General features: G+C 48.2%; 1 protein-coding gene across 5 annotated transcripts in view; it reads right to left on the bottom strand.

Moving 5' to 3' along the window:
• The window catches only part of LOC125632968 (uncharacterized), a 33,459-nt gene extending 16,689 nt beyond the window's left edge, over positions 1 to 16,770 (bottom strand). For 2 of the 5 annotated variants that reach the window (XM_075124661.1, XM_075124663.1), the window contains exons 1-3: positions 16,613 to 16,770; positions 8,038 to 8,439; positions 4,306 to 4,432 (exon numbers count right to left, since the gene is read on the bottom strand). In XM_075124661.1, the coding sequence (XP_074980762.1) occupies positions 4,306 to 4,432; positions 8,038 to 8,439; positions 16,613 to 16,636 (553 nt within the window). In that variant the 5' untranslated portion in view covers positions 16,637 to 16,770. The remainder of the gene's footprint in view (positions 1 to 4,305; positions 4,433 to 8,037; positions 8,440 to 16,612) is intronic. The other 3 variants (XM_075124662.1, XM_075124664.1, XM_075124665.1) reach the window with 2 other exon arrangements.
• Between the last annotated feature and the right edge of the window lie 984 nt (positions 16,771 to 17,754).

Here is a 17,754-nt window from a genome sequence, read left to right as displayed (position 1 = left end):
GAGACCAAAGCCCTGAGGTAAGTGGGCAAGCGGGATACCGGGAGGAATCACAGGCAGGAACGTCTGTGAGGGGAGGGCTCCTACCTCATACTGAGAATGAGGGCGATCAGCAGGTTATCTCAAGTGCCTATATATAAATGCACAAAGCCTTGGAAACAAGCAGGGAGAACTGGAGGTCCTGGTGAAGTCAAGGAATTATGACATGATTGGAATAACAGAGACTTGGCGGGATAACTCACATGACTGGAGTACTGTCATCGATGGTTATAAACTGTTCAGGAAGGACAGGCAGGGCAGAAAAGGTGGGGGAGTAGCACTGTATGTAAGGGAGCAGTATGACTGCTCAGAGCTCAAGTATGAAACTGCAGAAAAACCTGAGAGTCTCTGGATTAAGTTTAGAAGTGTGAGCAACAAGGGTGATGTCGTGGTGGGAGTCTGCTATAGACCACCGGACCAGGGGGATGAGGTGGATGAGGCTTTCTTCCGGCAACTCGCAGAAGCTACTAGATCGCAGGCCCTGGTTCTCATGGGCGACTTCAATCACCCTGATACCTGCTGGGAGAGCACTACAGCGGTGCACAGACAATCCAGGAAGTTTTTGGAAAATGTAGGGGACAATTTCCTGGTGCAAGTGCTAGAGGAGCCAACTGGGGGGGAGCTTTTCTTGACCTGCTGCTCACAAACCGGGTAGAATTAGTGGGGGAAGCAAAAGTGGATGGGAATCTGGGAGGCAGTGACCATGAGTTGGTCGAGTTCAGGATCCTGACACAGGGAAGAAAGGTAAGCAGCAGGATACGGACCCTGGACTTCAGGAAAGCAGACTTCGACTCCCTCAGGGAACTGATGGGTAGGATCCCCTGGGGAACTAACATGAAGGGGAAAGGAGTCCAGGAGAGCTGGCTGTATTTCAAAGAATCCCTATTGAGGTTACAGGGACAAACCATCCCGATGTGTCGAAAGAATAGTAAATATGGCAGGCGACCAGCTTGGCTTAACAGTGAAATCCTTGCAGATCTTAAACATAAAAAAGAAGCTTACAAGATGTGGAAGATTGGACAAATGACCAGGGAAGAGTATAAAAATATTGCTCGGGCATGTAGGAATGAAATCAGGAGGGCCAAATTGCACCTGGAGCTGCAGCTAGCAAGAGATGTTAAGAGTAACAAGAAGGGTTTCTTCAGGTATGTTGGCAACAAGAAGAAAGCCAAGGAAAGCATGGGCCCCTTACTGAATGAGGGAGGCAGCCTAGTGACAGAGGATGTGGAAAAAGCTAATGTACTCAATGCTTTTTTTGCCTCTGTCTTCACGAACAAGGTCAGCTCCCAGACTGCTGCGCTGGGCAACACAGCATGGGGAGTAAGTGGCCAGCCCTCTGTGGAGAAAGAGGTGCTTAGGGACTATTTAGAAAAGCTGGACGTGCACAAGTCCATGGGGCCGGATGCGTTGCATCCGAGAGTGCTAAAGGAGTTGGCGGCTGTGATTGCAGAGCCATTGGCCATTATCTTTGAAAACTAATGGCGATCGGGGGACGTCCCGGACGACTGGAAAAAGGCTAATGTAGTGCCCATCATTAAAAAAGGGAAGGAGGAGGATCCTGGGAACTACAGGCCAGTCAGCCTCACCTCAGTCCCCGGAAAAATCATGGAGCAGGTCCTCAAGGAATCAATCCTGAAGCACTTACACGAGAGGAAAGTGATCAGGAACAGTTAGCATGGATTCACCAAGGGAAGGTCATGCCTGACTAATCTAATCACCTTCTATGATGAGATTACTGGTTCTGTGGATGAAGGGAAAGCAGTGGATGTATTGTTTCTTGACTTTAACAAAGCTTTTGACACTGTCTCCCACAGTATTCTTGTCAGCAAGTTAAAGAAGTATGGGCTGGATGAATGCACTATAAGGTGGGTAGAAAGTTGGCTAGATTGTCGGGCTCAACGGGTAGTGATCAATGGCTCCATCTCTAGTTGGCAGCTGGTATCAAGTGGAGAGCCCCAAGGGTTAGTCCTGGGGACGGTTTTGTTCAATATCTTCATAAATGATCTGGAGGATGGTGTGGATTGCACTCTCAGCAAATTTGTGGATGATACTAAACTAGGAGGAGTGGTAGATACGGTGGCAGGTAGGGATAGGATACAGAGGGACCTAAACAAATTGGAGGATTGGGCCAAAAGAAATCTGATGAGGTTCAATAAGGATAAGAGCAGGGTCCTGCACTCAGGACGGAAGAATCCAATGCATCGCTACAGACTAGGGACCGAATGGCTAGGCAGCAGTTCTGCGGAAAAGGACCTAGGTGTGACAGTGGACGAGAAGCTGGATATGAGTCAACAGTGTGCCCTTGTTGCCAAGAAGGCCAATGGAGTTTTGGGATGTATAAGTAGGGGCATAGTGAGCAGATTGAGGGACGTGATCGTTCCCCTCTATTCGACATTGGTGAGGCCTCATCTGGAGTACTGTGTCCAGTTTTGGGCCCCACACTACAAGAAGGATGTGGATAAATTGGAGGGAGTCCAGCGAAGGGCAACAAAAATGATTAGGGGTCTGGAACACATGACTTATGAGGAGAGGCTGAGGGAGCTGGGATTGTTTAGCCTGCAGAAGAGAAGAATGAGGGGGGATTTGATAGCTGCTTTCAACTACCTGAGAGGTGGTTCCAAAGAGGATGGTTCTAGACTATTCTCAGTGGTAGAAGATGACAGGACAAGGAGTAATGGTCTCAAGTTGCAGTGGGGGAGGTTTAGGTTGGATATTAGGAAAAACTTTTTACTAGGAGGGTGGTGAAACACTGGAATGCATTACCTAAGGAGGGGATAGAATCTCCTTCCTTGGAAGTTTTTAAGGTCAGGCTTGACAAAGCCCTGGCTGGGATGGTTTAATTGGGGATTGGTCCTGCTTTGAGCAGGGGGTTTGACTGGATGACCTCCTGAGGTCCCTTCCAACCCTGATATTCCATGATTCTATGAAGAGAGTTTAGGCACCGCATCACTGTTCAAAGTGGTGCATAATGGGAACGAAGCTCCTAGAGAAACAAATGCCTGGTGAGGGAGGATCTGGGCTGCCTGCCAGAGGTTCAGGACTCTCCATGCAGTGGGAGATCGTTATCTTTCAGGCACTAAATATTAAGCTACTTCCCTAGTTATTAACCTGCAGACAGGCCAGAGACCCATCCAGGCCAGAGCCTATCTAGGGGGTAAGCCAGCAGTGGCCAACCTGAGCCTTAGAAGGAGCCAAAATTTACCAATGTACGTTGCCAAAGAGCCACAGTAATACGTCAGCAGCCCCCCATCAGCTCTTCTCCCAGTGCCTCCCACCCACCGGCAGCCCTGCCGATCAGCACCTCCCCGTCCCACCCCGCACCTCCCAAACAGCTGTTTCGTGGCATGCAGGAAGCTCTGGGGGAGAAGAGGGAGGAGCGAGGGCACGGCAGGCTCAGGGGAGGGGGTGGGAAGGGGTGGAGTGGGGGCAGAGCCAGGGGTTGAGCAGTGAGCACCCCCCAGCACATTGGAAAGTTGACACCTGTAGCTTCAGCCCCAGAGCCGGTGTCTAGACAAGGAGCCGCATATTAACTTCTGAAGAGCCGCATGTGGCTCCGGAGCCCCAGGTTGGCCACCCCTGGGGTAAGCGATGGTTATTTTGTATCCACAGTTCCTGAGACCAGAATGAGAACCCACTTGGTTTATTAGTTTCCTACATTAGACCTAAAGGGTGGATTACAAGCACCAGATCCCACCACAAGCCGATTGTCCATCGATCCCTCCCCTTTGTTCAGTTTTTCTCCACCTGGCCCCCTTGTCTCTCCTGCCCACTGCCTTGAATCCAGCCTGTGCCCATCAGCCCTTGTGAGGTTTCCAGCAGCCCAGGTGTCTCCAACACACAGTTCAGCGACAGGCCTCCACAGTCAACGGTGCTTGTGTACTACACCACCAGCACATGCCTCCCTCTAGCTACAATGATGCCTCTGTGCATTTCCCACCTAACAATTCTCTGCCTGTGTGCTCTTCCTCTGTTACCCTGTTCTGTAGGAGATTTTACATCAGCACCACACATGGGCCATAGCAGGTTTCGGGATGTGTACTTCCAAGTAACTGCAACCATTATCCACAGCCAGAAGGCACTGGAGATGGAGGGAGCAGGTCACCCCTGCATACCTTTCATTCTAGACTGGCATCAACAACAGTGAAAAACGTGTTGACCCATCACAAAGATTCTATGTCAAGTGCAAATCCATTAGCCCAGCGCTGGAGCTGGCCCATGAATATCTGAGATCGCAGAACATCTACTAAACGAGTGAGAACCAATATTTACCCAGCGAGATCAGAGATTCATAGTTCCCCTTCATCACGTTCTTGTAGAGCTCTTTCTGCCATTCCTCTAAGTTCTGCCATTCTTGCTCAGAGAAGTAAACGGCATCATTTTCAAATGCCAATGGGACCTGTAATGACAGAGGTTACAGGTTCAGCACCTTGTATGGCACCCCAGTGCCTTAAAGTCAACTGCCACTTACATCTTCTTTAGCATTTAAGAGACAGGGGGGAGAACGGGACGAAGACACACAAGAACATTTCTCATTATTATAATTTATTTTTACAGCTTCCGTAAGAGTTCCAGGTACTGTACAGAAACCCACAATGCTTCCCCTCCAAATGCCTAGAATTCAGACACAAACATAAGGAAACATATGAGGAGAGGAACAAAAGGGAGGGGAACGACTCTGCTCTCTAGAAGAGCACCATTTGTGCTACATATTGGGAAGCCCATTGTGAATGCCAAAGCACTGGTACCTTCATTCCCATGGAGCAGTATCTTAGAGCTCATCTACATGGGGAAGAAGCCCAGAAGAGCTAGTGCAGAACAGCTATTCCACACTAAGAGTGCCTTCGTGTAGTGTAGGTTAATCCATTTTGGAGGTGCTGAGGAAGAGCATCCACATGGGGTACTGTGCTTCTTATACACACCGTATGGCCGAGTATCGTAGTCCGAGGTGCCTAATAACAAGTGGAAGAAAGACTGTGGCGAGCGCCTTCCACTTATATCATGCACAACTGGGCAGAGAGCTGAACGTAGTTCTCAGTGGTCAACGAACAGAACACGATTCACACCCGGGTCCTTCCAGGCGTCACATTGGAGAGAAATCTCACATTTCATGACCATCTTACAGAGACAGCAACTAAGGTCAAAACACGCAACAGCCTGGCCGGGACAACATGGGGCGCCAACGCCCAAACGTTACACACTTCAGTCTTGGCACTCTGTTACTCAGCAGTGGAGTGCCACGCTCCAGTCTGGGCTCGCTCATCTCACACAAAGATGATCGACGTACAACATAATTCTGCCATGCGTTTTATTTCATGCAGACTTAAATCTACTCCTCTACCATGGTTACTCGCTCTCTGCAATATTGCTCCACCCAGTGTTCACAGAGAGGAAAGCGTAGCAAAGCTCGTGATGAAATTATGTGATATGCCACATATACCGTTAATTAAAGCCTTGTTTAATCCACCACAGTCATCTGCCCTCATGGCGCCCTTTGTGGATAAGTTTACTAGGTGCGGGATTTATGATAGAGGACGCGTGGTGAGCTTCATGATCCGCAGAGAAAGTGACAAATAATTATCTTTTCTCGGACCCCACTCAACATCACCCCGGGTTGGACTGACCGCGAAGGCAACGGAGCCTTCTGAACCGGTTTCGTACCGGACAGGGAATTTGTGCTGCAGCAGAATTTCGGTGGCGTTTTAGAGACAGTCCACTAGGTTGATGTGGGCAGCCACAAACCATGACACACATTGTTGAGGACAGCAAAATGACTCAGCTTCCTCGTGGTTTTCGTGCCTTGAACATCGATAAGGACACTGTGGCTTGGCTTGACTAGATTGCACACGCCAAATAAATACACCACTATTTTGCAGTAACTTCCCCATGCAGACAAGAGTAGCTCCAGTGACTTCAGCGGGGCTACTGGTGGATGAAGATACTGCTCAGAGTGAGTAATGGTTTGTGCATCCGCTCCTCTGTGATCAGATACAATACGATATTCATTCACCTGATGAATTCAGTTTTATTTATGACACTTCACATCAGTCAAGATTTTGTACAGAGTAATGAAAAGGCAGCAATCGGAGTTACCCCTGCAGAGCCCTATTCAATATTTAATGAGAAGTGGAGAAAGGCTGACAACTGCGAGTGAGCACAAACCTCAAGAACAATTTATAAATTGAATAAACCTTCCAAATTCCTTGAAGCAAACTGTCTGGCCTATCGACTGCACAGATTGCTCCGGCCACACTTGCAGAGCTCTAACCAACTTACCTCAAATGTATTTGGTTTGTCGTATTTACAAAATTCCACTGGCTACTGCTGTAGCGTCTATAAACGTGGCACGATCAAAAAGATTATAAAGTCCACGGACACAACATGGTGCTTTCAGATTCACTCTAGTTTCTAACATTATATAACATATTGCACTAGATCAGGAACAGCCAGCATGGATTCACCAAGGGAAGGTCATGCCTGACTAATCTAATCGCCTTCTATGATGAGATTACTGGTTCTGTGGATGAAGGGAAAGCAGTGGATGTATTGTTTCTTGACTTTAGCAAAGCTTTTGACACGGTCTCCCACAGTATTCTTGTCAGCAAGTTAAGGAAGTATGGGCTGGATGAATGCACTACAAGGTGGGTAGAAAGCTGGCTAGATTGTCGGGCTCAACGGGTAGTTATCAATGGCTCCATGTCTAGTTGGCAGCCGGTATCAAGTGGAGTGCCCCAAGGGTCGGTCCTGGGGCCGGTTTTGTTCAATATCTTCATAAATGATCTGGAGGATGGTGTGGATTGCACTCTCAGCAAATTTGCGGATGATACTAAACTGGGAGGAGTGGTAGATACGCTGGAGGGGAGGGATAGGATACAGAAGGACCTAGACAAATTGGAGGATTGGGCCAAAAGAAATCTGATGAGGTTCAATAAGGATAAGTGCAGGGTCCTGCACTTAGGACGGAAGAACCCAATGCACAGCTACAGACTAGGGACCGAATGGCTAGGCAGCAGTTCTGCGGAAAAGGACCTAGGGGTGACAGTGGACGAGAAGCTGGATATGAGTCAGCAGTGTGCCCTTGTTGCCAAGAAGGCCAATGGCATTTTGGGATGTATAAGTAGGGGCATAGCGAGCAGATTGAGGGACGTGATCGTTCCCCTCTATTCGACACTGGTGAGGCCTCATCTGGAGTACTGTGTCCAGTTTTGGGCCCCACACTTCAAGAAGGATGTGGATAAATTGGAGAGAGTCCAGCGAAGGGCAACAAAAATGATTAGGGGTCTGGAACACATGACTTATGAGGAGAGGCTGAGGGAGCTGGGATTGTTTAGCCTGCAGAAGAGAAGAATGAGGGGGGATTTGATAGCTGCTTTCAACTACCTGAAAGGGGGTTCCAAAGAGGATGGCTCTAGACTGTTCTCAATGGTATCAGATGACAGAACGAGGAGTAATGGTCTCAAGTTGCAGTGGGGGAAGTTTAGATTGGATATTAGGAAAAACTTTTTCACTAAGAGGGTGGTGAAACACTGGAATGCGTTACCTAGGGAGGTGGTAGAATCTCCTTCCTTAGAGGTTTTTAAGGTCAGGCTTGACAAAGCCCTGGCTGGGATGATTTAACTGGGAATTGGTCCTGCTTCGAGCAGGGGGTTGGACTAGATGACCTTCTGGGGTCCCTTCCAACCCTTATATTCTATGATTCTATGCTCTCACAGAGGAAAACGAACAGATATGGAGTTTCTGCACCAAGTTGTGTGAGAGATCAACTTACAAAAATAAAGACTCTTTGAAGAGTGAAATCTTTTGAAAACGTTCCTCTCTCAAAAACAATGGGCCCATTTAACACCAGACTGTCCCAGAAAACCCCTCTGCTGCCAATAGGGGACACACATACAAAATTTCAGGCATAAAGGCATTTGGGAATGTTGGAGTCAGAGTGGTAGTAATCAGAGATATAATGAAAACTGTTTTACTACAGTTCTTGAATATTATTAGCTACATCATTACCTTGGGAACTTCCCCCTTAGTGCCTGGGGGGAGCCTCAGGATCCAGAAGTTCCTGTTCTTCAGCAGGTTCTCCATGTTCTCCAGCCTCCTCTGCAGCAGCCCATACTCCTGGATCAGAGTTCCCAGCGCAGCCCACTTACTCTCCATTTGATTACCAAAATCCACTACTGTTTTCTCACAGTCAAAATATTTCTTTTCTGTTGTCACTGTTCTACGCTCCAGGTTCAGTAACCGCGTGGCATGAGAATCAACCTTCTTTTCCACCGCTTGAATTGCAGCTAGAACAGTCCAAAGCGAAATCTCTGCAGAGTTTGGCTTTGTCTCTTTAGCAGAAGTTAGTTGAGGAATAGCAGAGGGTTGGAAAGGTGACCATTGCTGGGGTTCCATGTCCCACTCCTGATCCTGTCCACAAGAAGAGAAACAGATGAAGTTGGGTCCCATCACCATCTGTCACACCCAGCTACAAAGAGAAAGTGCAAGAACTGCTCACCACAGGCTGCTCAGCACTTTCCATGGATGGATGTTTATGGATGTCTACACACTCCAGATGTGACCATAAAAAGCATGTTAACACTATTATCCAACTAATTTGCTAGTTTTATAACTGACAGTTAGACTGCATTGGGCTGAAGCTTGATAGCTGCATTGCACAGACAATCACCATGTTTTACTAACATTTGGACCTGATCCTCGTTTTCAGTAATATCCCGTTACACCACTAGGGAAGCATAAAGGGACCTCACGTGTTAACGAGGATCAGGGTTTTTTAATCAGCTTTGCACAATTTTCACTTCCAAAATGACTCTTAAGTAGTTTCAGGCACTCTTTTTTCCCCCCTCCTTTGCCTTGGTAACTGCTTCTTTTCCTAACCCATTTCTCAGACACAGTATTCTTCCTATGCTGGTGACTTGCGCTTTATATTTCAAGATATTCAGTTTATGTTGGTTTGTAATGCACCTAACGCACATATCCAGCAACTCTTTCTCTGTCAACATGCAACTACAAAATGTTACCACTGATACTTTCTCATAACTCAGGCCTAATGTCACACCAGTGAAAGGGAGAGTTATTTGTGTGTGTATTCATATTGAAAAAAGAAACCCCCGGTACTAAATTCTGACATATCCGCAGTGTTTTTCATCGGAAGAATCAGACCTCAAAGCACTTTTCAGGCTATTCAACCACTGTAGTAATTTGGAGACAAAATGCAGAGTAAGCACTGCAGTTAGCAGATAAATTCTGCTCTCAGTTACACCAATATGAAAGTAGAGTAACTCCACAGAAGTCAATGGAGTTGACTCTGGATTTCCACCAGGATAAATGAGAGAAGAAATTATCCTCCTGTTTGAAGGACGATGCTTGGTGTTAGTGACAATACTGAGCACTGGAACTTAACTCCTTTTCCAGGCCATGTCTACACTACACAATTAAGTTGACCTAAGTTACGGCTGGTCTCCACTACCAGGGAGATCAACGTTCAGAGATCGATTTAGCGGGTCGAGTGAAGACCTGCTAAATCAATGGCAGAGCGCTCTTCGGTCAACCATGGTACTCCAGCTCTCTGAGAAGAGTAAAGGAAGTTGACCGGAGAACGTCTCCCGTCGACACAGCACAGTGAAGACACCAGGGTAAGTTGACCTAAGCTACATCGACTCCAGCTACATTATTCACATAGCTAGTGTAGTGTAACTTAGGTCGACTTACCCCCGTAGTGAAAACAAGCCCTTAGACTTACAGCTACCGCAGTAATTACTGCCGTTTTTCATGTCCTTGCTACCCTCCTTCGGTCAGTGGTGCACGTCCTCCCCAGGAGCGCTTGCACTGACTTAAGAGGGGCACAGTCTGGGGGGCTGAGAGCCGGGGCTCTAAGCCAGAGCCCAGTTGTCACCCAGGCTCTCAGCGGCAGGAGCTCCATGCAGAGTGGGGAGCTGAGACCCCAGGCGGCAGCCAGGCTCCAGCTGGGAGCTCTGTGCGTAGCGGGATCAGAGAGCCTGGGTTACAGCTGGGTGTTCTGTGAGGAGCCTACAGCCCGGTCTCTCAGTGCAGGACAGTGAGGCTCCAGCTGTCAGCACCTCTGGGGCTCACAGCTGGAAAAAAAAACTTCCCCCTGACCCCCTCCAGCTCAATTTCAAAACAGGGACTATACCAGCAGTGAAAATGCCATTCTTGTCAATTTCACAGCTCCAGCTGTCAGCCACCCTGACAGCCAACAGGCGATGCAAGTAAGGCAGTGTCTATACAGACATTGCGTCCCCCAAACTATGTCGACCTAAACCTTATGCCTCTCATTCAGGTGGATTTACTAGGTCGGAGTAGCGAGCGAGTTACAGCCACGGGAGGAAAACTATAGCATGTACGTTTACATAGTTAGGTCGACGTAACCTGACTAAACTTTGTAGTTTAGACATGCCTTAACATCACATACCCCCAAACTAATTTTAATAGGTGTCCTAAAAATGGGAGAAATCTATAGCCATCCTAGAAAATTACTGTTCTGCTCAATTTCTTTTGGTAAGAAAACAAAATTAAAGTAAATTCAGCCTGCTTTTCACAAACATTTGTACGGTATACAGACATAGCACAGTATTAGCTATGAGCATGTGTTTAATTCTTTTGCCCCATAAGTCTTTTCCTTTAAAGGAATGTTCACTCATAAGCTCTTTTTTCTTTTTTTTAAAAGTACATCAGAAGCAGGAAGCCTGCCAAACAATCAGTGGGGCCAACTAAACGATTGAGGAGGAGCACTCAAGGAAAACAAGGCTGTTGCAGAGAGGCTAAATGAATTCTTTGCATCACTCTTCACTGCAGAGGATGTGAGGGAGATTCCCACACCTGAGCCACTCTTTTGAGGTGACAAATCTGAGCTGCCATTAGAGGAGATTTTGGAACAAAACTGATAAGTTAAACAGTAATAAGTCACCAGGACCAGATGAGAGTTTTGAAGGACATCAAATATGAAATTACAGAATTATTAACTCTGATACGTAACCTATTGCTTAAATCAGCTTCTGTACCAGATGACTGGAGGATAGCTAATGTGATGCCAATTTTTTAAAAGGCTCCAGTGGCGATCCTGGCAATTACAGACCAATAAGCCTGACTTCAGTACCAGGCAGACTGGTTGAAACTATAGTGTGAATTGTTGGGGAAGCAACACAGCTTTTGTAAGAGGAAATCATGACTCACCAATCTATTAGAATTCTTTGAGGGGGGTCAACAGACATGTGGACAAGGGTGATCTACTGGATATATTTCAGAGTAGCAGCCGTGTTAGTCTGTATCCGCAAAAAGAAAAGGAGTACTTGTGGCACTTTAGAGACTAAGAGACTAACAAATTTATTAGACCATAAGCTTTCGTGAGCTACAGCTCACTTCACTGGATGCATACAGTGGAAAATACAGTGAGGAGATTTTATATACACCGAGAACATGAAACAATGGGTGTTACCATACACACTGTAACAAGACTGATCAGGAAAGGTGAGCTATTACCAGCAGGAGAGTGGGGGCAGGGGAGGGGGAACCTTTTGTAGTGAAAAGAAAAGGAGTACTTGTGGTACCTTAGAGACTAACCAATTTATTTGAGCATAAGCTTTCGTGAGCTACAGCTCAATTCATCGGATGCATACTGTGGAAACTGCAGAAGACATTATATACACAGAGACCATGAAACAATATCTCCTCCCACCTCACTCTCCTGCTGGTAATAGCTTATCTAAAGTGACCACTCTCCTTACAATGTGTATGATAATCAAGGTGGGCCATTTCCAGCACAAATCCAGGGTTTAAGAAGAACGTCGGGGGGGGGGGGGTAGGAAAAAACAAGGGGAAATAGGTTACCTGGCATAATTACTTAGCCACTCCCAGTCTCTATTCAAGCCTAAGTTAATTGTATGCAATTTGCAAATGAATTCCAATTCAACAGTTTCTCGCTGGAGTCTGGATTTGAAGTTTTTTTGTTGTAATATAGCAACTTTCATGTCTGTAATCGCGTGACCAGAGAGACTGAAGTGTTCTCCAATTGCTATTACCAGCAGGAGAGTGGGGTGGGAGGAGGTATTTGTTCATGCTTTGTGTGTATATAAAAAGATCTTCTACACTTTCCACAGTATGCATCCGATGAAGTGAGCTGTAGCTCATGAAAGCTTATGCTCAAATAAATTGGTTAGTTTCTAAGGTGCCACAAGTACTTCTTTTCTTTTTGCGAATACAGACTAACACGGCTGTTACTCTGAAACCTTTTGTAGTGATAATCAAGGTGGGCCATTTCCAGCACTTTACAAGAACTGTAGGAGGGGAAATAAACAAGGGAAAATAGTTTTACTTTGTGTAATGACCCATCCACTCCCAGTCTTTATTCAAGCCTAAGTTAATTGTATCCAGTTTGCAAATTAATTCCAATTCAGCAGTCTCTAGTTGGAGTCTGTTTTTGAAGTTTTTTTGTTGAAGAATTGCCACTTTTAGGTTCGTAATCGAGTGACCAAAGAGATTACTGGGAGTGGATGGGTCATTACACAAAGTAAAACTATTTCCCCTTGTTTATTTCCCCTCCTACTGTTCTTGTAAAGTGCTGGAAATGGCCCACCTTGATTATCATTACAAAAGGTCGTGTCCCCCCCCCCCCCCCCGCTGGTAATAGCTCACCTTTCCTGATCACTCTTGCTACATAACACCCATTGTTTCATGTTCTCTGTGCATATAAAATCTCCCCACTATATTTTCCACTGTATGCATCCCATGCAGTGACCTGTAGCTCACGAAAGCTTATGCTCTAATACATTTGTTAGTCTCTAAGGTGCCACAAGTACTCCTTTTCTTTCTACTGGATGTAGTGTACTTGGAATTTCAGAAAGCCTTTGAGGAGGTCCCTCACCAAAAGTTCTTATGCAAAATAGGCAGTCATGGGATTAGAGGGTAGGTCCTCTCATGGATCAGTAACAGGTTAAAAGATAGGAATAAATGGTCAGTTTTCACAGTGAATAAAAGTAAATAGCAGGGTCCCCCAAGGATCTGTACTGGGACCAGGGCTGTTCAACGTATTGATTAATGATTTGGAAAAAGGAGTAAACAGTGAGGTCGCAAAGTTTGAAGATAATACAAAACTACTCAAGAGAGTGAAGTCCAAAACTGACTGTGAAGAGTTACAAAGGAATCTCACAAAACTGGGTGACTGGGCAACAGATGGCAGATGAAATTCAAGGTTGATAAATGCAAAGTAATGCACATTGGAGAACATAATCCCAACTCTACATATAAAATGATGGGGTCTAAATTAGCTGAAATCACTCAGGAGAGATCTTGGAGCACCGTGGATAGTTCTCAGAAACATCTGCTTAAAGTGCAGTGTCAGTCAAAAAAGCAAACAGAATGTTAGGAACCATTAGGAAAGGGATAGACAATAAAACAGAAAATATCATAATGCCATTATATAACTCCATTACACCCACATCCTGAATACAGCATGCAGTTCTGGTCACTCCATCTCAAAAAAGATATATTGGAATTGGAAAAGGTATAGAGAAGGGAAACAAAAACGAACAGGGGTATGGAAAAGCTTCCATATGAGGAGAGATTAAAAAGACTGGGGCTGTTCAGTTTACAAACAAGACAACGAAGTGGGGATATGATAGATGTCAATAAAATCATGCCTGGTGTGGAGAAAGTGAATAAAGAAGTGTTACTGACCCCTTCATGTAAAACAAAAACCAGACGCCATACAATTGAATTAACAGGCAGCAGGTTTAAAACAAACAAAAGGAAGTATTTCTTCACACAACACACAGTCAACCTGTGGAACTCATTGCCAGGGGATGTTGTGAAGGTCAAAAGTAGAACTGGATTAAAAAAAGGACTATAGATAAGTTCATGAAGGATAGGGCCATCAATGGCTTTTAGTCAAGATGGTCAAGGAGACAACCCCATGTTCTAGGTGTCCCTACATCTCTGACTGCCAAAAGCTGGGACTAGACAACAGCAGATGGATCACTAGATGATTACCTGTTCTGTTCTTTCCCTCTGAAGCATCTGGCACCAGTGCCACTGTTGGAAGACAGGATACTGGGCTAGGTTGGTTCATTGGTCTGACCCACTATGACAACAAGGAGTCCGGTGGCACCTTAAAGACTAACAGATTTATTTGGGCATAAGCTTTCATGGGTAAAAAACCCACTTCTTCAGATGCAAAGCTTATGCCCAAATAAATCTGTTAGTCTTTAAGGTGCCACCAGACTCCTCATTGTTTTTGGGGATACAGCCTAACACAGCTATCCCTCTGATACTTGACCCACGATAGCCATTCTTCTGTAGTAGGTTTCTGTTGAATTTGTGGAACAATATGGAATTATTTTGGGGGTCAAAATAGCACTTGTAAATTCTCACAAATGTTGCCTGTTTTATACTTCAAAGGAACCAAGAATAAATTTAAGGCCAAATCATGAGCTTCAAGGGGAGCAGCAGGTGCTCAGCAACTCTTACTACTTGTCCCCTTGCTGGAGATGTGGTTTTACTTTTAAAAACAATCCTGGTGCATTTTCAACTCAATTCTCTTTGCCTGACAAACACAAACCCCTTCCACATGTGACTGCTCCCACTGACAATGGGATGAGGTGTTAGGATTTCTCATGTAAGGGATGCACGATCTAGCACGCATTGAGTTTAATTAGATTAACAAAAAGCGAGGTTTAGACAGAGAATCAAAATGCAATCACAGTACCAAATAGCATTTACATGGCAAAAAGAAAAGGAGTACTTGTGGCACCTTAGAGACTAACCAATTTATTTGAGCATGAGCTTTCGTGAGCTACAGCTCACTTCAAAGCTCATGCTCAAATAAATTGGTTAGTCTCTAAGGTGCCACAAGTACTCCTTTTCTTTTTGCGAATACAGACTAACACGGCTGTTACTCTGAAACCTGTCATTTACATGGCATTAGTTTGTACCTCTCCCCCAGAGGGCTATGCATCCCTCTCTGGTACACATGGAAACAATTCTTTAAAATTCTATATAACACAAAAAAATGTATCTCTTAATATGGAGTGGCTTTATTGCATTCACAGAAAACAACAGTCTGTTCATCTGTGAAACAGTCTCCCAGGAAAAGGGGTGGGAGCGCTGTTGCTTGGGAGACTTAAGCCAAGACTGAACAAAGGCCTGGGTATGGGAATGGACAAGATGATTTTATTGTTCTTTCCCATTTCTCAGTTACATGATCCAGATTTGTCTGGTGGTTTATTTTTCCTCTACAATTTCCAACCACTTATGTCAGACTTGTGCTTTTTTCTTTTAAATTGACACGTAATTTCAAAAGTGATTATAGATGCTTAACGGAAACCAATAGCTGAATACCTCCTGGCACAGAACACCCAACCAATAATAGTTCACGGCCCCGATTCTGCATCTGCATGTACCTGTGTGATGCTCCACGTGAATTCAATGGGGCTCTGTGTGTCAGACCCATGCACGCTTACTGCAGTGGGGCTCTGCACAGGCACCCACAGAGGATCAGGGCTGAAAACAAAAACCATCTCAAATGAACCCCAAGGGGGAACTTTGAGCTATGAAGAAAATCCACCCGGAAAACTATGGAACTATGAAAAATTACTCTTAAAAGGCCTGATGTAACCCAACAAATCTAGTGACAATAATAACATAGGCAGTGTGTCCGGATGAAGAGAGACATGGTCAGGGATGAGGAAGGTGAAAGTTGAACAGGAGCCGGGCTGTTGGGTTGCTGCACAGCCGCTGAGGGCCCTGGCCCTGGCCCCAGCCCCACACTCCGGCAGGACCAGGACAGGAGGATTTTATACTTGCTGATCCGCCCACGCTGGGCTGAGCCGGAGCCTCTCTAGCTTCCTGGTCTGGTCCGTGGCACCCCCCTATTTATCTCTGAGCCAGTATCGATGAAAATCATCACACCCCCTCTACACACCCACACACACACCCCAGACTCCCCCCACCGACCCACACCCACCCCCCAGACCCCCCCACCGACCCACACACATACACACCCACCCCCCAGACCCCCCCACCGACCCACACACATACACACCCACCCCCCAGACCCCCCCACCGACCCACACACATACACACACACCCCCCAGACCCCCCCCACCGACCCACACACATACACACACACCCCCCAGACCCCCCCCACCGACCCCCCCACACACACACCCCAGACCCCCCACACACACACACACACCCCAGACCCCCCCCACCGACCCACCCCCACCCCCCAGACCCCCCCACCGACCCACACACATACACACCCACCCCCCAGACCCCCCCACCGACCCACACACATACACACACACCCCCCAGACCCCCCCCACCGACCCACACACATACACACACACCCCCCAGACCCCCCCCACCGACCCCCCACACACACACACCAGACCCCCCCCACCGACCCACACACACACCAGACCCCCCCCACACACACACACCCCAGACCCCCCCACACACACACACACCCCAGACCCCCCCCACACACACACACACACACCCCAGACCCCCACAGACCCACCCCCTCCCGCCCCCCGACAGGGGGTTTCCTGCCCCCCCGGGCCCTTACCTGGGCAGCGGCCCGCTCGGCCATGGCCCTTTGTCGCGGCCCGGGGGCGGCCCCAGGAGCTCCCGCTGCGGGCTGGGCAGAGTCCCGGCGCCGCCTCGCCACGGGCCGGCCCCGCTGCCGGGCGGAGCAGAGCGAGCGCGGCCCGGAGGGCGGGAGGGAGGGAGCCGCGGCCTGGCTGCCGGGGCCGGGAGCGGCGGGGCGGGGCGGCGGGGAGCGGGGCGGCAGCGGCCCCTGGCGGCGGGGGGATCGCGGCGCCGGGGCGGGTCTCCCAGACTGCGGCCCCCGGCCCCGGCCCCGGCCCCCTCCTGCCGCGGCTCACCCGCATCTCGCCTCCCGCCGCCAGGCCCCGCGGCTGGTCCCCCTGGGCCGGGGCGGGCTCCCGCCCCTCGGCCTCATCCCCCCCCCACCCGCGACCGGGCCCCCCGCCTTTCCCAGCCGGCCTTAGCCCCTGCCCCCTCCTCTGCAGGGACCCCCCTCACCTTTCGGGAAGGGGGGCAACAGGGCTGGGCTTTCTGCTGGCGGCAGAGGAGGGGGCTGCACAGCTGGGACCCCCCCGTCCCTGCTCTCCCCCTTTTCGGGGTCCTTCCTAGGGAATTACTCCCCCCCCACACACACACACACCCCATCCCCCGTGTGCCTCTGCCACCTGCCAGGCCCATCTCAGAGGCTCCGGGGGCAACAGCTGGCCACAGCTGCATTGCAGGCAGCTTCCCCTCATGAGCATCGCATCGCATCACAGAAGTGTGGGGCCGGAGGGCCCCCCCCCAGAAGTCATCGAGTCCAGCCCCCCTGCGCTGTGGCAGGACCAAGTAAACCTAGACCAGGCGCTCCCAAACTTCATTGCGCCGCGACCCCCTTCTGACAACAAAAATCAGTGCACGACCCCAGGAGGGTCACCAGGCAGCAGGAATCGGGCTTTGGCCCTGGGCCCCCCACCCCCCCGCATGTCTAAACACCGGCCCTGGTGACCCCCATTAAATTGGAGTCCTGACCCACAGTTTGAGAACTGCTGACCTAGACCATCCCTGTCAGGTGTTTGTCCAACTTGTTTCTAAAAGCGTCCAATGATGGGGACTCCACAAACTCCCTTGTGAGCCTATTCCCCAGCTTAACTACCTTTATCCCTAGAAAGCTTTTCCTGA

This window comes from Caretta caretta, chromosome 2 (assembly GCF_965140235.1).
Source record: "Caretta caretta isolate rCarCar2 chromosome 2, rCarCar1.hap1, whole genome shotgun sequence".
NCBI classification, from domain to species: Eukaryota; Metazoa; Chordata; order Testudines; family Cheloniidae; genus Caretta; species Caretta caretta.
Note: the sequence above shows the minus strand (reverse complement) of the source record. Positions and strands in the feature narration are given on the sequence as shown.